The sequence below is a fragment of the Brachyistius frenatus genome, unplaced genomic scaffold, assembly GCF_029030835.1.
Source record: "Brachyistius frenatus isolate BFR_SWC_R1_liver_20210118 unplaced genomic scaffold, ASM2903083v1 Contig_369, whole genome shotgun sequence".
NCBI classification, from domain to species: Eukaryota; Metazoa; Chordata; class Actinopteri; family Embiotocidae; genus Brachyistius; species Brachyistius frenatus.
The window spans coordinates 2,252-22,603 of record NW_027210968.1 but is presented as its reverse complement, the minus strand read 5'-3'; the positions used below and the strand labels follow the sequence as shown (position 1 = coordinate 22,603).

Here is a 20,352-nt window from a genome sequence, read left to right as displayed (position 1 = left end):
AGGGATAAAAGACCTGTTATAACGAGAAAAGTTTTTCTTAATAATGAGAAACTGAATCCTTTTTTTTTTTTTCTCACTCCTGGCAGTAGCTCTGTGTTTCTATAGTTTTCACCTGACAGCGCTGATTAGACGTCTGCCGGTCGTCTGCAGCAGATTCGAGTCCTGCACTGTTAGAGTCACCGCCTGAAGCCGGGAAAAATTTGCCATTTGTTAACTGATTAACTCCAGGCAAATCTGTCAGACATTTTAAAGATTTAATAAGGGAGGCAGGAGATTTCTCTTGGAGTAATCACACTCCAAAGCCTCAGTTTTATCTGCACGTACAGTAGCTGACTTTGAATCATCACATAATTTTAATGGTTTAGATATTGGATGAAACGATTCAGCAGCTAAATTTGACAGCTGGTTCTCCCTTGTTCTCTCTTTTTCTGCTCTCCAAAAAAAGCTTGTTAACGCTGGCACATATACATTTAAAGCTCTTTTTAATTAATAGATTTTTCTGTTAAGTTTTCTAGCCTTTGGTTTCTGTCTCTGTCTTTGTGTGTGGATCTCTCTCGGTTCATTTTATGTACTCAGGAAAGAAATCTGCTGCTTCAGGTCATGTTTTCAGTCTTGTGTTAAAAAGAAACACAACAAATAAAGGATGACGTTAACAACCAGCAGAGGACTTTGTTTCATACCATTTTACACAGTATACAAATGGTGGGTTTTTTTTGGGAACAGATTAATGTATCGGCTTTGAATTTGGTCTTTTTTTTTATAGGCTAAATTACATTAAAATTTAAAGAATTTGATCCCCAGAAATACACCTTGGCACATTGATAAGGGTAGTTTATGGGGGAAAAAAATACAGAAAATACATGAATTCATGTTCTAATATTTCCTCAGCAACACCGGTGGGGATCGCAGGATTTGAATGTGTATTTAGAAACATAGTGTTCTTGACAATCAAGGCAATAAATTAATAATGTTGCTTCATTAGCAGGATAATTAAGCAATAAAATAAGCTCTTTTCTGTCTCTCAGATGTAAGTGTCCTCCCATGTTCGACGGCCCTGAGTGCCAGCAGACCAAACACAGCTTCGGCGGTCAGGGTTACGCCTGGTTTCCTCCCATCATGCCTTGCTTCCAGAGCCACATCTCCCTGGAGTTCCTGGCTGAGTCGGCCAACGGGCTGCTCCTCTACGACGGGCCGCTCGGTGTCGTCCTCTCTGGCGAGCAGGAGGACTTCATCGCCGTAGGTGAGTGTACTGCTGAGGTGTGCATGTGCGTAAAGCTCCAACTGTTAGAGCTTAAAAAAAGGGTTACGATTTTCTTTATTAATGGAAAAAGTGAGGAATTTACCCGTGTTTTGTGCCGACATATCATGTTCAGAGAATTTCTAGATGCTCCACTTGAGTTTGATTGCAAAAAAAAAACCAACCTCCATTATACTGTTTGTGAGATCAATAGTAAATCAAAGAGGTAGGGTTTTATTCTGGAGCCGAAATCCACTGTGCACACAAGATGTAAGTACACAACACGTAGAAAATGTGCCCCTTAGAGGCTGCAGTGTTTGTCACAGCCACAGTACAAACGTGGTGCACAGAACAAACAGCATCCGGATGATTTAACTGTTTTTAAAGGTTTAATAGTCCTTTTTTTTCTGGAGTTAGAGGAAAGGTCATAAAGTTGCTCAAATTTTAGTCAACTTCAGTCGAAAAAGACTGTTTCCATTTGTGCGCAACTAGAAATTTTGGCTGATTATGACCCTACTGAAGGAATCCTCATAAATATCTCCATGAAAAATTTAACCTCTATTGAGTTTGATAAGATGACTTCTTGTGGATGGTTTGTCAAGGAAAATGTTTCATTGATAAGTAACTAGATATTTTGGGTCGCCCTTAGCTTACCTTGTATTGAAGTTCTTTACAGGCTGATCAGCTTCAGGCAAATGGAGCCGCACTAAACCCGATGTTTAACCCAATGAGATTGAATATAATTTGCCAGTGGCCCAACTTGGGTTCTGGATCTGCTCTTATTTACTGGAGTCGTGAAGACCTCGAAATTGAATACTGAAACCACAACTGACCAACAGATAATCAAGAAAATGATAACACGCACCAGTGTTCGATCGTCTAACGAGACTTTTACCTGCAGTTCTCCGCCTCCTCTGCTTTGGTGAGCAGAGCTGACGAGTACGATGCTACTGAAAACTCTGCTCGAAATGCGGCACCCTTTTATTTTAACTTCTAAGCTCCATAACAAACACTCTAATCTCACAGTGCTGGTGGGAACGTGCCGCGGCTCGTCCTTTTCAGCGGACACAAAGCGTCCGTCGATGCGCTGCAGTAAAGACAGTTTCTCTTGTGGATGAAGAACTTCATAAACTCGAATGTCAGCTCCCGGCGGTCCCGAAGTGGTGTTAACGGATTAGCCTGCAGATGGCCTTTCAAACACTTCTTGCATAATCTTGTGGCATTAAAAGTTATGTAACTATTGAACCCGGGCTGTTTCTGCGCGGATGTAGGGAGGGGAAAATCAAAGATGGTCGCCCCATTGATCTCTCTGAAGCGTTTTTCACTTACATGTTCAATACTGCGACTGTGAGGTTGATCAGGTCACGCACACTCACACAGGCACAAACACACTCATCTGAAAGACACAGCAGTTGAGAGGACATTTGAAAACACACACACACACACACACACACACACAGAATTGATGGAGGGGGTTTCTGCAGTTGTTGATGGGATTCAGCAGCCGACACAGCAATAAAAAAGAAGTGATGTCGGGGCATTCAACAACTTTTCAGACAAAAGATCTTTGTGTCACTTCACTACAGTTGTGTGTGAACATCAAGTGGCAAAAAAACAAGAATCCCCCCCCCCCACCCTCCTCCCCAAAAAAGGGTTTTCACTCAAAATTAACATGTTTCAGTCTCAAGAAGTGTTTTTCAGATTGTTTTGCGCATTTCTTTGGTTTCTTTGATGGTCACATGCTAAAATGTATTGGTTGTAAGAACTTTGTGGGATTTGCTGTTCGGGCCACTTACAATAGAAACAGAAAGTACGAATCTCTTCTCTCCATCCAGAGTTGAGGAACGGCGTTCCATCTCTGAGTATAAACCACGGATCAGGAACGCTGACCCTGCAGCTCCCGCCACAATCCACCGTCACCGACCGACGCTGGCATCGCCTCGACATCATCAGCGACGGAAAGGTAAGACAGACTGACGAACGAAGGTTGGTGAGATAGCGGATGCATGGACGGATGGCTGGATAGACGGACGGGTGGATTGTTGGTTGATTGGAATAAAATGACAGATGAATGTGTCTTAGATGATCAGTCGACAAAGCTCGCTTCAGTTTTGCCTGATAATAAGTTGCAATATTTAAATATTAGGTGCATGTTGGTGCCCCTGAAGACATAACTTTATTTTTTTGCTGTCATGCGAGGGTTAGTTGACAAATCACAGAAAACGAAGACGGGAAACCTCGTAAAATCAGAAGAAAAGACGGATAGCACGAGGTACCCTTCCCTCCGTGTGATGATGAGAATAAATGAAGTTTGTTGACAGCGTTGTTGTCTCTCTGTCCACAGGCTGTCCAGCTGATCCTGGACCAGTGCGGAGGGGTGGCGCTGAATGAGTTGGAGGGCGTTGGAGGGGAGGGGAAGGAGATGGACAAGTCCGGCTGCAGAGCTGCAGGAGAGACGCCCGGCAACCAGCGGTAAGAACGAGCCTGGAGACGCTACAGATCTTTGTCACTGCGTACATTTACTGTACTTTTCATTTTATATGTAGACTTGAAAATTTGAATCTGAAATCGCCTCCTTCTCTCCCTTTGTTTCGTTTTCCCTCCATCTCATCCTTCATTTTGTACATGCTGCTCTCCCTCCTCTCCCTCCTCTCCCTCCTCTTCCCCTCAATCGCCCTTTTTCCACCTCATCCTACCCCTCTTCCTGCTCCTCTGTTTCCTCCCACCCTTCTCCCACTACTCCTTCCTTTTCCCCTCCCCATTTTCTTCCTCCCTCTGTCCTTACTTGTGTTTCCTCTCCTCTCCTTTCCCCCGTCCTGCTCCTCCTCTTCCTCCTCCTCTTTCCACCCTTTTCCAATCTTATGTATTTCCATCTCCTCCTATCTTACTTCGCCTTATCTTCTTACTTTCTCCCTATTCCCTCATCTCTTCTTCCTATCTCTTGTCACACTTCTTCTTCTTCTCTGGATTGGTTTTCACTTCCTTTCATTTCTTTTGCTATTCTTCCTCGTCCTCGTCTGTTTTTTTTTTTTTTCTTTCACTTCTTTTACTTCTCCTCTTTCTCTCTCCACTCCACATCTTTTTGCTTCTTTCCTCCTCTCCATCTTCCTCCTATTTATTCTCCTCTTCCTTCTCCTCCTCCTCCTCAGATATCTGAATGTGTTCCAGCCTCTTCAGTTGGGAGGAATGAAGGAAATATCTCCTCACCGACGTTACCGAAGTTTCACCGGCTGCATCCGAAACCTGGTGGTCGACAGTCAGGTAATACTACTGTGTGTGTGTGTGTGTGTGTGTGTGTGTGTGTGTGTGTGTGTGTGTGTGTGTGTGTGTGTGTGTGTGTGTGCGTGTGCGTGTGCGTGCGTGCGTGCGTGCATACGTACGTACGTACTTGTACTATTCATGTTGTGGGGACATAAATGTCCCCTACTGGCAATCAGGATGAGTTTTAAGGTTTAAATAAGGTCAGGTCAGGTTCAGGTTAGAAAAGTGGTGGTTATGGTCAAATGAAGTGTCCTTAAAATGAGTGTAAATCAATTTAATGTCTTCTGAGGTGAAGGAGACACATTCTGTGCGCATGTGTTTCCATCCCAGAGATCATTAGTATTTCTCGTGCGTATCTGTGTTTGTTTCTTGCCTTTAAATGCAGTTTTAATGTCTGTAGGTCTGTCTGTGTGTGTTTGTGCATGCATGTATTCACTCGTGCTGCTCTCAACTCCTCGGTGGAGAGTGTGTGTGTTTGTGTGTATCGTGTGTGTGTGTGTGTGTTTTGTGCATGTACCATGGGAGCGCTGGTTGGACAGATGGTGGTCTAAGCTTGGCTCATCAGCCAAGGCCAACATAACAACATCACAGTCCAAAATATAATATAAATGAAAAGAATCCTCCTCTTCCTCCTCGTCCTCCTGAAACTCAGCAAGCTGCTGTGGTTCCTCTGCTGCCGAGCGAAAACCTCAGCAACCTCCCAAAGATCCCAAAATATTCCCCAGGACAGACTTCAGCCTGCTTTTTAGACAAGAAGATGAGGACGCTTGTTAGCATAACAAGCTGCAGCAACTCATTCTACCCACAATCCCTTGTGTTTTGGGGTTGTTTTGTGTAGTCGGTTCAGAGGCTGGGATCATGTTTTAACTCACCGCAGCTGTGATGTTCGAGCACCAACGCTGTCCTTCAATAGAGGCCATGTTTTTTTGGCCCGGCGGCACACATTTTGTGTTTTGTGATTATTTGTGTTCACCGACCTTTAGTGGCCCTCGGTGGTATCGCAGCTTAAGGCATTTTTTCATCGATCCGATTTTTAGGCCCGGAAGCTACGTCCACTCTTATATACAGTCAATGGGATTGGCTTTCTTTTGGAGCTTGCCTCAAGTGGCTGTTTGAGGAACTGCAGTTTTTTGATACTTCCTCTTTTGCTCCCATTTTTCTGCTCCGGAGGTTGCTAACTTATGAGAAGAGTGCTGTGAGATCTACTGAGCACGTTCATGCTCCCCGGTAGAGGAACCCTCTCAATTTAGGAAATTCCCCAGCTTGTCTTCAACGTGGCCAAATTTTCATGACAAAAGAAAGCTGCTTGAAAACCTTGAAAAAAAGAGAAATATAATCCCCCCCCACACACACACACACACACACACACACCCGAACATGCTTCTTTCTTTGCTCTGTAATCTTGATTCCTTCAGATAAATTCAGAATACATTTTGGACTTCATGCGTTTAAGGTGGATTGACACACCACAAAATGCAACCGCAGTACGGCTGCCAGCCGAAAACAATGGGACTATTTAGAAAATTTAGTGCATGTCAAATTCAGTCTTATTGTATTTCAGAGTCAAAGAAGGAAAACTGCTGAATTTTTTTTTTTTTTAAAGGCCTCCTTTAATCTGACGCTGGCTGTGAATGCAGCCTGAATCACATGACTCAAGGAGGCACGGGTGTTGTGTCACTGGGCTCTTTTGATGGATGAACACAAAAACAACACAATAATCTCACCCCATCCCCCCTCTTCATCCCTCAGGTGTACGATCTGGCGTCTCCAGGGGAGAGCGTGGACAGCACCCCGGGGTGCCGGCTCACGGACGGCGTGTGCGTGACGGCGGCCGGTCCCTCTTGTGGTCTTCACGCGTCCTGCCTCTCTGAGTGGGGCTCCTTCAGCTGCGAGTGCCAGCCGGGATACACCGGACACAAGTGTGACACGGGTGAGGGACCAATGACATCACAGGAGAATTTAAAATGAGAGACTTCCAATTCTCAAACTTTTCCTTTCGGAAACCAGTTTGAACAAAAGCCGAGACTCCAAACTTTTCATCAATAGTCTTTAAAGTATGATGAACTACAGATGTGCAGCTGCTGGTTAATTCAAACCTAACGCGGATAAGTTTGTTTTCATACGTGTGAAACAGTCTAAACACGTATCTCCTCGTCCCCCCCCCTCCCCTCAGCCGTCCCGGAGTTCTCCTTCGACTCGAGCAGCGTGGTGCGTTTTCAGCTCAGAGGAGGCGGCAGCTCTCGACGCACCAACATTCAGCTGCTCCTACGAACCAGAGCCACCTCGGGCACCTTGCTCTCCGTGACGTCCCGGGAGGCCAACGAGTACATCGTCCTGGAGGTCGGTCCACCCGTCACACAACACTGACAGACCTCTGACTTCACAGCCAACCTCTATCCACAGAGAGGAAAAGGCTTACGTCACGCTTTCAATAGCATTTACATGTCAAAGCAGACTCTATTGTTTTTATTGACAATTTTACAATTTACTCAAATACTGTATCTAAGTACAATATTGAGATACTTCACTATCCCATTTTATGGCACTGCATCTCAGAGGGTAAGAGCTACATCTGACAGTTGAAGTGATTTCCTCTCTAAATTTCTCGTATTTAATCATTTAAATAGCTGTAGTTGTTAAAATGTTTTAAATTAAAATCAAAGTTTAGAGGAAAAAAAAAAAAATACATTCGGCTACACTATGAATTCAGTTTTTTTGCTTTTCTCTTAACCATTTTTTATCTTAGTGCCTCAGACTTATCTTGTGAACCTGGTATTTCTTTCCTTTATACATTGTTGCACCTATATTACCACTAAAAAATTATATATAATTCAGTAGTTCTGTCACAGGGAAGAACAACTTGTACTTTTACTTTGATACTTTAGATATATTTCACTGCTAATACTTTTAATTCTTAGGCAGGACTTTTTTTTTAAACTGTGGCATCATACTTTTACTTCAGTAAAGGCTCGTAGTACTTCTTCCACCCTGTTAAGTCTGACACAGAAGCACAAATGAGGCGGATGTGATGCATCATGGGAGAGATGAAGGTTTCATATTTTTATGTGTGATAATCTTCTTCTTCTCTATCAGATTTTGGAGGGTCACATCTCGGTGCGGGCCAACCTGGGCGACGGTGCTCACGCGCTGCGGTTACCCGGCCAGCGGGTAGACATCGGGCAGTGGGTCCTGGTCAGCCTCAGTCGCCATGACAACGTGTTCACCCTGCGGCTGGAGCAGGGCGGGGGCTCGCGGGAGGTCCAGGCACAGCTGGGGACCCGCAGGGAGATCGTGGTTCACCCGGCCAGCTTGATGGTCGGCAACGGGCCAAACGCTGGAGACATGGTCGACTTTCAGGGTGAGATCTGGATCTGATGTTGATCCTCCTGGTCGTTTTTTTACAAGGAAGTTTTGACATGACCGAACTGACCTTAAAGGATCTGACGGCCTTGATGAATTTATGAAATCCTAAAATGTTCTTTCTTTTTTGATGTTTGAAAGAAATCCATTATTGTGTAATTACTTAAACCAGAGTATTTTCAGAATGAATTGTCTTTCCACTGTAATTGTGTTTCCTTAAATCTTTGTGGTTTGCATCAACATCATGTTTGGAAACATAAACAAACAAAACAAAAAAAACAGGGTTTGTTTGCATCGACTCTTTTCTGTCAGGATCTTCTGTTCTCAACTTGGTGGGTTTTGAATCGACTAATATTTAAACGTCAGGTGTTACAACAAATCCGCGATTATTAATCAGCCCCAGTTTATCTATCTGTCTGTCCATTATGTTGTACCTCAGAAATATTAGAGACCTTTAAAAAGTTCTTTCCGCTACCTTCGACGGTCACGTGACCCACGACAGACTCATTATAAAGGTCCCTCGTGAATCTCTCCTGATGTCATATCTTCATGGAGTTTTGTGTATTAGCAGCAGTAGCGTCAGTACGGAAAATAAAGTCCTAAAAAACATATTCAGGAATTCTAAACAGACCTCTCCTCGTCCAGGCTGTCTGCGGGACGTTCGTTTTAACGGTCAGGTCCTCCCTCTGGACGGGCAGAGCCGGGACTTGGTGACGGTCTTGGAGAGGCGAGGCGTCACCTCCGGGTGCTCCAGCAACGCCTGCAGCAGTCACCCCTGCCTCAGCCCGCTGCGCTGCATCGACCTGTGGAGGAAACACCAGTGCAAGTAAATGACACAAACACAAACTGGTCAGACACACAAAACTTTCATTTAACTGTCTTTGATTTATTCTTTGAAGAGTTTTCTCTTCTGCTTTCCGCTGAGGTCACATATTCAGATGTGCAGAGACCTTTTAAAGTTTTTAAGAATTTATTTCCATTCGGATGCCATTAACTCATCCGTCCTGATCTCCATCACCTCCCAGGTGTCCCGACGGTCAGGTGACGGTGACCGACGACTCGGGTCAGGAGCGATGTGTGCCGTCGCCCTGCGGACCGTCTTCGTGCCGCAACGGCGGCATCTGCCAGGCGCTGTCGCCCGACAGCTACCGGTGCCGGTGTCTGGAGGGCTTCAGGGGTCAGCGCTGCGAGCTGGGGCAGGTCAAAGGTCACCGGCTGGCCGCCCTCAGTCCCAGCTCCATCCTGGCCATCAGCATGTGTCTGCTCGTCTTCTTTGGTAAGAGAGCCATTAATAAAGTCAGTTCAAATAGCTGGGAACCTTTCTGTGTTACACTAAGCTCATTGAATTCAACCAAACTTAAAACAACAAACATTTTAATGTCTTTACCAAAGAGTATGTTTACTGTTACTGTATCCGACTGTGTGGTTGAAAATTTGCCATTAAAATTGTTTTTTTTCCCTATAAACAAAAAAAAAAAAAAAAAAAAAAAAGCAATCAGCAGTGTTTGGTCACGTAGAATTTGTTTATTTCAGAAGTAGGACAAATTCATTGTTTTGCAAGTCACAAATAATTCTCAGTTCTTGTCTTTGAAGTTCTGAGTCTGGCTCCAAACTTTTAACTTTAAATCCTGAAAAAAAAATATTCACGCTTCGGGATTGATTGTTTTAAGTGAGGACACAAGTCAGCAAATACAGAAAGTTATGTGTTAAGTCATCTCTGGTTTTTTTTGGTGTTTTTTTTGTCAACTCTTAACAGCCCAATCAGCTTAATTCAAACTCACTCACAGAGCTAGAAGCTAGAAAAAAAAGGAGGAAAAAGAACAAAGAAATGACTTTCAGTTACAAAAATAAAGCGTGGAAGCAAAAGCCACACACACACACAGACACATTTTAGTACACACAGACACACACATGCTGTCAAATCAACCGTCCCCTCGAGAGACCTTTTGTTCTAAACTTGTGTAACAGTTTGCAGATCGATAGCGTTTCCATTAGTATTGATCTCGAGCGTCCAAACTCAGTGCTCAGTTGCATAAAGGTTACAACACAAAGAGGTGCTGCATGTTCCATTTTAGCTGTTAATTTGTCTGATCGGTGGAGGGTCGCTGCTTTTTCCACCGAACGGCTTCATTTCCCAACAGCTCAGTTACTCCCTGTTCCCTCCTGAAGAGGATAAATATGTTAGAGGTGACTTTGGAAACAGACGTCCTTCGAAATGCAACCTCGTAGCTCCCCATGAAAAAAAAATGCCAAATGCAAAACTCCGATCCTCTTCCCTCCCTCCGACGGGCTCGTTTGTTTTTCACCTGTTTGTCATAATTAAAAAGATGTTTCTAAACGAACGTTGTTCTGATTTATCGAGTCGAAATGACTCCGCAGAGCAAGCTTTAATGAGACCGCTGCTTCAAATGTACAGGAAGGAAATGAATGTGCGACCCGCTGGTGCAGGAGCACGTTCACGTTCAAAGATGCATATTTATACTGTCCTCCTCTCTCTCTCTCTCTCTCTCTGCGTGTGTGTGTGTGTGTTGTGTTGTGTTGTGTGTGTGTAGCGGTGCTGGTGGCGGTGACGGTGTGGAACCAGAAAGGCAGCCGCAACAAGTTCAGGAAGCGAGGAGTTTACCACATCCCCGCTGAGCACGAGAGCTGGGAGGACATCCGAGAAAACATCCTGAACTACAACGAAGAGGGAGGTGGAGAGCAGGACCAGGTACACACACGCACACGCACGCACGCACGCACACACACACACACACACACACACACACACACACACACACTGTGGGGGCTTTGTTCTACTCTTCTACTTTAAATAAGGGACCCTGCACACTGTCAGACAACTGAAACTGTATGATTTTAGCAGACAAGTTCAGATAATAAATATTCCACTTGTGTCCTGTCATTGCGTACAGAACACTTTTAGTTCCAAATATTTGCAGTAAGGAGACCTTCAATTGGACGAAAGAAATTCAAAAAGATCTTCAAAGTAAAGTTCATCTTTGTGTTTCAAGTCCACAGTTTTTAAAGCTTTGTGATTATTACTAAAACACTTTGTAATGTTGCTTTTTTTTTATTTTTTTTATTTTATAAATAAAGTTATTATTATGTGACGTGAAAAATACATTCAAAGGTCATTTCAAAGTCTCGCAATCTGCACAAAAATAAATGCAGGCTAAATAAGCCTGGATAAAAGCACAGTATAAATATTTCTATTGACTATTCAGATTCATACTAGTGTGTGAAACGTGGTTACAGACAGACCAGACCAGTATGCAGCTTGTCACATTGGTAAAGACCATCATACAGCTCTGCATATCCAAACATGTAGAAAGTGTTGGACCAGGTTGTGTTGCGCAGTGGAGAGAGACTGCACTGTCTGGGACGGGTGATGTGTGGTGCAGAAATCCTGGGAAAACGTCCTGAAGAGTCACAGGAAAATGTACAAATTCTACATGACAGCATATTTGTTTCATAATAATACATTAACTTACATTAGTACTTTGGGAAACAGGAAATACAACAACCACAGTGTTAATGTCCGCCCTTCAAAATAAATGTTTCTTCCTAATCCTCTAAAGACTTTACATTAATTTTAATGCCTTATTTATAAATTAAAAATCCTCCATACATTTGTAAACACTGTGCAGAAGATTCAGACTTCACTTCAAGGGAATAATGAGGACACGATATCAAAGTTTGTTCGGTAAAATTCAGTTCAGAGCCAGTTTACAACACCCGACTCTATTCTGCATGACATTGAAATGACATTTTATGTACAGAGTTAGTATGTTCTTCCCTCCGTCCTTTCAGAACGGCTATGACATCACAGAGTTGAAGCGTCCGCTCTGCTCCAGTTTGTCCCAGTCGTCCTCGTGCACCACCGCCCCGCTCATCAAATCCTCGCCAGGCTCCCAGGAGGAAGTTCATCCGTCCGGCTCCTCCTGCAGCTCGGGCGCTCCCTACCTGAGCATCCCGCATCACCACCACCACCACCACCACCACCAGCAGCAGCAGCAGCAGCAGCAGCAGCAACAGCACGCCGCCAACGGCAACTACAGCAGCGATGCAGCCTACGCCAACTACACCGCTCACGTGGGCAGAGACCCGGAGACGAGCAGCTACGCCGACGCCCCGTCTGGCTCACGCTCCCACGTGGAGTTTAAAAGCTACGTGGCGCGAATCATTTGGGAGGCGGACAACGACGGCGAGGCCCTCCCGCCGGACGCCTACCACGTCTGGTGCGTGGAGGGCTCTGGGTCTTTGGCGGGAAGCCTGAGCTCGCTGGGGTCGACCGCGTCCCGCAGGAACGTCGCCAACGGCCGCGGCGTCAAGGAGGAGGAGGAGGACGACGACGACGGAGGGTTCGTCTATGACAGGCTGTCGCGCTGGGGCCCCAAGTTCCAGGCGCTCAGCGAGATGTACGACCGGCCCCAGCTCACGCTCTCTTACAGGGACGCAATGGCCTACATACAGAAGAGCCACAGCCACGACCCGCTGCCTCATCACCACTAGGAGGCGCTACACAACCCCCAACTACACACACATGCAGTGTTTATGTCGGCTGAAAGGGACTCGGTGCTGCGTTCACGTCACATCTGAAACCCCCTCCCCCAAAAAAAAAAAAAAAAAAAAAAAAGCAAAGATGGCAGGTCAGGTATCGTCCTGCAGGGCTGAATGCTGTGAATACAATCAATATTATTAATTACTATCACTGAATATTATTATTAATGATATTAAGATATGTTATATTGAGATGTTTATGTATATGCAGAATAATACAGATACAAATTTATTTCACTTTACCAGAAAATAACCACAAAACAACAGACTGATAATTAGTTGGAAGTCCTCAACAAATTACTTTAAAATCAAATCTGAATGTAAAAAAAAATATTTTTTGTTTTTAAAAACCCTCCTTATTGGTAACGTTCGTAGATTTGTAGCCTCGTTTGCTGGAGTCCAATAAAGTTTGTGGATTCTTAAAAGTCCACATTTGTCCCAACAAGTGATGTTTTTAGTTCTTTTGGCTGATTAAATGTCAAAGATCAGGGAAGTAAGATTGGCATGTTTTATTAATTTAAAAAAAAGAAGGGACAAAATTAAGAAGAAAACTATAAAAGAAGCAAAGTTTTGTGGACCAGGGACAACAATCGAAAAACAACTCTTGTTTAAGAAAGTCGAAAAGGGTGATAAGTGGTTTACATTATTTAAAAAAAAATTTAAAAATTAGTATTCTGAAAACTGTTCCACTCCAATATTCTGTATTCTGATATTAAGCTCAAATAAAGTCAGAAAGATGTCAAACAAATCCCACATACAGCCTTGAAAGTGACTCCAATCAACCAGCCCCACTAACTAAAAACACCTTTGCGGCTCCCCAGCAGTCCTTGAGATCTGATTGGTTGCTTCGGACACCAACTCAGAATACTCTTGTCACGATTGGCTCCTGGTCGTGATAGAGGCCGGACCAACCGGTCGGTATGTAATCCTGCGATCGTTCAGTCATGAGGGGCGAACAGGAAACCACAGCAGAGACACTTTAATGTGAGTAAAACCAAACTGCTGAAGGTCGCATATCAAACGTTACGATTTAGCAGTGATCACATGACCACAGGTGAAACACACATTGGCTGGGCTTTCATTCATTCCCAGTGACCTTCACAGTTCTCATTTGTTTGTTCATTTCAAAAGCTTTTCATCCATTTTGAACTAGTTTCCATTTTGATATTATTAGTTTTGCTGGTGTAAACTCACCTGTAAAGTGTTGTGTTGTAGTTATCCAGCACTGTGATTGTGTTACTGTAGCAGTTCGCAGCTTTTTTTTTAATTTTTTATTTTTTTATTATTATTAAATGTTTTTATGCTAAATAACAAATTCAGGCCTCAAAACACAAAACAGCACCAGAAGTACCTGCTGAACACGGTTCAGTAAATGAGGATGTGACGTGAACGCGGCAGCTCGGCTCCCTCGTGAAGCTCCACGGCGGCCGTAGAGCGGAGACGCGTTCGGGGCTGGAGGTTCATCGAGATCCTCCTGTTCCCTCATGTAGAAAACAAGATGCAGGACGGAGACGTTCGAGGTCCGAGTCGTGGTTCAGAGGTTCAAAGTATAAAAAAAAACGAAAAAGCACAGAGAACTTTTTCTGGTTCATTTGCCAGCTTTACGCAGGATTATGTCACACAGCGATATTTACTTTTATTTCTCTCTTTAAAAGCAGCTCAGTGTGATGTTGGTTCAGTTTTTTTGGGCGGTTTGTGGGTCGTTGAGTTTCGTTGTTGGAAGATGTGGACATTCAGGGTCAAAAGTTGATGTTTTCTGGAAGAAGATTACCATCAAATTATGTCAGAAATGTTCGGGGTGAGTGGAGCTGTGTTGATGAATTATTCTGGTTCATTTAAAAAAAAAAAAAATACACAGACAACATTAAGGCCTTGGTGTTTAAAAAGTCTTACAAAGAGACCTCAAAGTTCTCCTTTAAGGGCATTTTAATCTTTTTATCTCCGCCCCGACAGTTTTTCATTCTGACCCTGCCATGCCTCCCACAACCAGCAAACAAAAAAAAAATCCATTTCGCAAAGAAACACTCCCAAGGACAAACTTTTCTTTTACAGTTTCTTTCTCTTAATGAACATTTATTCGCCTCCCTGCTTTCTGCATTTCCACACATTACCCAGACCTCTGGAAAAAAAACCCTCAATAAACAGCTCTTAATTTCTCTTTTTCTACCCTCTTGTTGCACTAGTAGATGAGTAGAGTCCTCGCACGGAACAGAGGAGCCATTTGCCAGTAAAAAAAAAAAAAAGGCAGAAACTACAGAGAAATAAAAACCTAGTGAGCTCACAGGGCTGTTGCTAAAAGAATAAGTTTGAGATCTGCATTTATACATTACAGACCTTCGTTTTGGTTATTGAGCTCCAGAGGGGGCTGCAGAGAGGGGTTGGAGGGAACTGTTGAAAAAAAAAAAAAAAAAAGCACAAAACAAATTCCAAGTTTTAAATCATCTAAATTTACAGATCTGAGAGTGGACAAGTTCAGATAACCGTAGAACAAAGTGTGAGCACGAAATCCTGAAAAACCAAGGAGGTGACGGAAACTCGCCGGTTTCCATCTCAACCTGAAGCCTCTTGAATTCACTTTGTGGTCACCTGATGGTCTTTTTGTTCCTCAGCTTCTGTAAATCCAGCTGTTTGTTTAAGCCATCAGCTTTGCCTGTGTTCATTTATTATTCATCACCTGCCAGCCTTGGCGACAGTAAATTTCCTTGAACGTCTCCCTGAAGGTGTGATGAGGACCAAGTAGTTGAGGTCGGACGTTTCAGGACACCAGCTTTTCCTTCGAACACTTTTCAAGCAGCCAAATGTTCCTTCTTTTTTTTTTCTTTTTTTTTTTTTAACTCTAGAAAATGAGAAGCAGCGGTTTGTTCGGCGGTGGCTGCAGACTTAATCCAGCGTCTGATGGTTGTTTCTCAGCCTACCTCTCGGCCACGTATGTTGTCATTACAACGCCCGATGAATGTAGTTTTATATTTAGAGACCGGTGGAGGGAGTGTTAGCAAGCAAAGAGTACAATCAAAGAAGAAGTTTATTTTAAACTCTTTATTTAACGAAAGGATTTGACGCACGCTTAAGTCAATCTCCAACAAAACGGCAACACATATAAACAAATCCAGATACTTTTAAAGGTTTTTGCACCTCAAGTCATGATTCTCTCCCTGATACTGAAATATGTTTAATCCAAAAGCCGAGTTGGAAACAGATTCTATGATATTTTCCAGTTTTTATTTGTCTTCAGGTTACTGGATAAAGAAAAAGAAGGGATCCCTGTCAGAATTGTACTCACAGCTATGCACCCAAATGGAAAAACACAGGTGTCTTTTTATAAACCGATGTGAAGCTCCAGATGTTGTCAGAGTTTTGACCTGTACTGTGTTCAACATCTGTCGATGTTTGTTGTAAATCTGATGTTTTTAAAGCAGTTTGACGCGCGTGGTCGTGTTAAATTCACTCGCATTTATTGTTAAACTGAAGGGTTTAAAGTGTCGTTTGGCACCGAGCTGTGCTGATCTGTATCATACGATGTACATAATGGACGTTTTATAGCAACCTAACATGGAATATTCCTTTTGTATATGACTTTTAATAAAAAGGCCTTTTTTCCCCAGAAGTTGGATTTGAACTTTTCATGCTTTTTGCTTTTTTTAGGTTTTGATTTAAGGTTTGATTGAATTTTGGAAAGTCTCACTATTACAAATTATATTATATATATATAAATTTAAAAAAATATATATATATAGTTCAAAGGGTATTATAGTCACAAAATATTACAAATATACAAATTAAAGGTGCATTACTACCTCAGTAGTATTCAGTGCAGAGGGGGAATGTAACTAAGCACAATTAATGAAGTACTTTTCTGTACTTTAGTGTAAGTTTGAGTCACATTTAAAGAAATGTTGTACTTTTTACTGAACTGCATTTTCCTGCCAGCTTTACTTACTTTACAAATTAAGATCTTTGCAAACGTATATAAAATATCTCACTACTTCCTCCACCACTGATTCAATGTAATAATAAACACTAATACTTAAAGCATAGGTTAGTGTCTTCATATTGGCAAAGCTGCTATGCCAACATATTAATATGAAATATAGTTATCCAAGGTACTTCAAGGTCACAGCACAGTATTATTACAAAATTATGTTCTTAAGTACAAAACAGTGAAAAATAGTATTGTCAAATGTACTTCATTGTATTATCATTAATAAATACAATATTAGCACATACAAAATTTGGGAATTTCAGGCACAATAATCATGGCTGTGTATGGAATTAGTGTGCTTAAATAGTGATTTAGTGAACTTTTATTTTTAACCTGTTACAGTAAAAGCTGACAACTCGTTTACACGTAATTTGATCAACAAGTTAATAAAAGATTATTTCAGATAATAACAACAAGACAATGAAGAGTCAAGCACTAAAACGTCCACCTCACATGCGACCAACACTGTCATAATGTAGTTTTAGGCTTCTTTAACTTGAATTTCTGACAACATATTGTTCATATTACACAGGCTGATATCGTGACCTAAATTGTTACCACTGTTAAGGTTTGATCATTTTTGTCGAGGCTATTTTGTGGATGATTTTATCAGTTAACAGAATATTTAGTGTTGTTTTACTTGGGAAGTTTTTTGCCGTGATAAGAAGTAAAAGTTAATATTTGCTGATGTGGTACAACACTGCCACCTTGTGGTGAAAAGTGAGACTCCCCAACACGACCTGATTTTATGTAAAGTACCTGGAAATGTTCTTCTACTTCTTCTTCGTCGACTTCTATTTCTTCTTCTACTTCTTCTACTTCTACTTCTTCTACTTCTACTTTTTCTTCTACTTCTTTTCTTCTACTTCAACTTCATCTACTTCTACTTCTTCATCTACTTCTACTTCTTCTACTTCGACTACTTCTACTTCGACTACTTCTACTTCTACTTTTTCTTCTAGTTCTACTTCTTCTACTTCTTCTACTTCTACTACTTCTAATTTCACTACTTATACTTCTACTTTTTCTTCTACTTCTACTTCTTTTACTTCTACTTTTACTACTTCTACTTTTTCTTCAACTTCTTCCTCAAATGTTAGCCTATAGTACCACAATAACACAAATTCCATAATTGTCTTTTTACTCAATATGTATTTAAGTAATTATAGGAGTAATAATTAAATGTTATTGTTTACTTTTTCCAATTAAGATTTAAATGCATGAGCATTATACTAATACTGAGATTTATGAAGTTAACTTAAATTCTATTATTATTTTTGGTTTAATGTCTTTTCTTTCTTTTTTTTTTTCTTTTTTTTTTAAAAAAGGGCTCTCAAGTGGTCCATAAGGAGTCCTGCAAGAATCCAAACCTCTTTGATTTGCGTCCCCATGTCTGATCTGTAGTTTTTCTGGCTGAAACCATCTTTCCTCCCGCTGAGACAAGTCCCTTCAATTCTTGCTGTATTTTTGTGCCTCAACCACTAGTGTGCTCATCTTACCGAGTCATCGTTTGTTGGGATGGTGACCTCTGACCCCTCCATCCCTCCGCCTCCCTGACACACATATAGAGCGGACGTGGATTTGACGTGGAGCATGTACATTGTTACAAACAATGGAGGGAGCGTTTTGTGCTCTGATGCAGCTGCAGCTGTTCTGTCAGTGTGGCGACCAATCTGAGTTATCGATAGGACATTTTGGAGCAATTTAGTCTTTATATTTTGTCTGAAGGTGCTCGAAGTGTTTCTTTCTATCGGAAAAACGAAAGCGGGAAAGCAGACGTACTCATGTAAATGATTTGGTAAAACATTTATTTTCTCTTATAAACCTATAGGCATTTTTTTCAAAAAGGAGTGTCAACATTAGGAGTCAGAATTTTTTTTTATAGGGTCCTCACAAGTAGTGATACTTTGTGTGTTGGAGCGTTCATTGTCTTTGACAAGAGAGTCTCTGTCTGTTTCCTCATCATCTTAAACATGTTGTCTTCAGTTTAGGAAAATAAACTTCAAAATCACAGCCTGCAGTTAACAAAACAAAACAGCAGTTTTTCATTCGTTAATCTGCCAATATTTAATTTTTTAACGGTAAACCTTTTACTCTATCTTGTGTAATATTTCCTATAATCTAATGTCTCGGGCTCAAAGTGATTAAATTTGACATCAGATAAAGAGAAGCGCACCCACTAATGATGAGTGTTTAAAATTGTTTATCATTACCAAATACATTTTTAATAACTTGCGCATTTCTGGAAACAATTAATTATTAGTCATCTGTTGAGCTTCCAATCGCTAAATTATTGTAGCTCTACCACAACAGATATTATCATGACACCCAAACCAACATGTTAGTGCATCCCTCTCTCATTTCATTTCAGTCTCGTTTATTTTTTTAAAAATATGTGTGTAGTCTTACACATAAATGCCCCATGAAGTCTTGTTGTGCTTGGCAATAAAAGTTCTTCAATCTCGAATCTTTCCGACTTCCCTCCACTGGTTTCTGCTGAATCCACGTAAATCTTTTAAAAAGAAAGAAATCTTTCAGTTCTGTTTAACGTTGTTTAATCTTCTTTAATCTTGTTACCAGCAGCTGTCACTTCTTTCAAGAAGACGGTGGAGCAAAATTCATTGTAGTCCTTCGAGAGATTGAGCTGAGCGCTGTTCGAATATGGAGAGATTACACAACCTGTGTGTGTGTGTGTGTGTGTGTGTGTGTGTGTGTGTGTGTGTGTGTGTGTGTGTGTGTGTGTGTGTGTGTGTGTGTGTGTGTGTGTGTGTGTGTGTGTGTGTGTGTGGGGAGGCTGAATCCACGCTTTCCCATGCCAACACAATACACTCACTCTGGGGGGATGCACATATATAAGGGGGGGGGGGGCTCCTCTGTCTGCCAATATACCCTATATATGTCTCAGACAAACACACACACACACACACACACACACACACACACACACACACACACACACACACACACACACACACACACACACACACACACACAGTCAAGACAAAAGGATGAATAATGACTGTGGCATTCACCGCTGTGTGTGTGTGTGTGTGTGTGTGTGTGTGTGTGTGTGTGTGTGTGTGTGTGTGTGTGTGTGTGTGTGTGTGTGTGTGTGTGTGTGTGTGTGTGTGTGTGTGTGTGTGTGTGTGTGTGTGTGCTTATATTACTGATGTTGTAGGGACATACAACTGTTTACACTGTGACATTTTGGGGACCAGTTCAGGCTTAGGATAATGTAAAGTTTAGGTCAGATTAAAGTCGGGTTGGGGATTAAGTTATGCTCAGGGTTGGGTTAGGTTTGGTAAATCAGGTTTAGTTTTGGTTAAAGATTAGTTTAGGTTAGGTTAGAGTCCGTTTACATTAAGGTCAGGATAAGGTTAGGTTTAGGTCAAATCAAATTCATGTTAAGGATGAGTTGAGGTTCGGTTAAGTCGGGGCTGGGTTTGATTAATCAGCCTTAGTTTTGGTTAGGGGTTAATTTGGGCTAGGTTAAAGTCAGGTTATGTTTAGGTTCAGGCATGGGCGTATCCACGGCCTTTTTAGGCGGATCGTGTGTCCCCCCCAATACTGAGAAAATACCAATCTGTCTCAAATGGACTGAGACTGCCTGAAATTGGTCCTCTTTGGGAACTGTTTTTGTACCACCTTAAACAGAAACCATGGCGACAATATTGGTTGCAAAATTGTTCATATTAAGTCCAGAGCAGAGAAAATGGTGTCCGCGTTACTGCAGACGGTTTGTAAAATGGACAAACTCTTTAGTTTCTCTTCAGCTCTTTCTGTCATAACTGCTGCTGGCTCTACTTTCTGCCCCCACTGGTCCTGTGCTTGTTTGCATTTAGACAAGATGTGCATGTTTGGTTAAAAGCAAGAATGTCTGGGTAAAGTTAGATTCAGTTTGACCTAGGGCTGCACCTAAATATTTATTTTTAATTACTCACAACACTATTTTCAC

The 20,352-nt window shown here is 42.0% G+C and overlaps 1 protein-coding gene across 1 annotated transcript in view; it reads left to right on the top strand.

The window, feature by feature from the left end:
- Positions 1-13,061, top strand: part of LOC138636329 (neural-cadherin) — a 136,887-nt gene extending 123,826 nt beyond the window's left edge. Inside the window, exons 25-35 of the mRNA XM_069724286.1 lie at positions 1,026-1,240; positions 3,073-3,200; positions 3,582-3,709; positions 4,387-4,498; positions 6,248-6,428; positions 6,672-6,838; positions 7,592-7,856; positions 8,504-8,684; positions 8,884-9,134; positions 10,411-10,568; positions 11,669-13,061. Of these exons, the coding sequence (XP_069580387.1) occupies positions 1,026-1,240; positions 3,073-3,200; positions 3,582-3,709; positions 4,387-4,498; positions 6,248-6,428; positions 6,672-6,838; positions 7,592-7,856; positions 8,504-8,684; positions 8,884-9,134; positions 10,411-10,568; positions 11,669-12,370 (2,488 nt within the window). The 3' untranslated portion in view covers positions 12,371-13,061. The remainder of the gene's footprint in view (positions 1-1,025; positions 1,241-3,072; positions 3,201-3,581; positions 3,710-4,386; positions 4,499-6,247; positions 6,429-6,671; positions 6,839-7,591; positions 7,857-8,503; positions 8,685-8,883; positions 9,135-10,410; positions 10,569-11,668) is intronic.
- Positions 13,062-20,352: the final 7,291 nt, after the last annotated feature.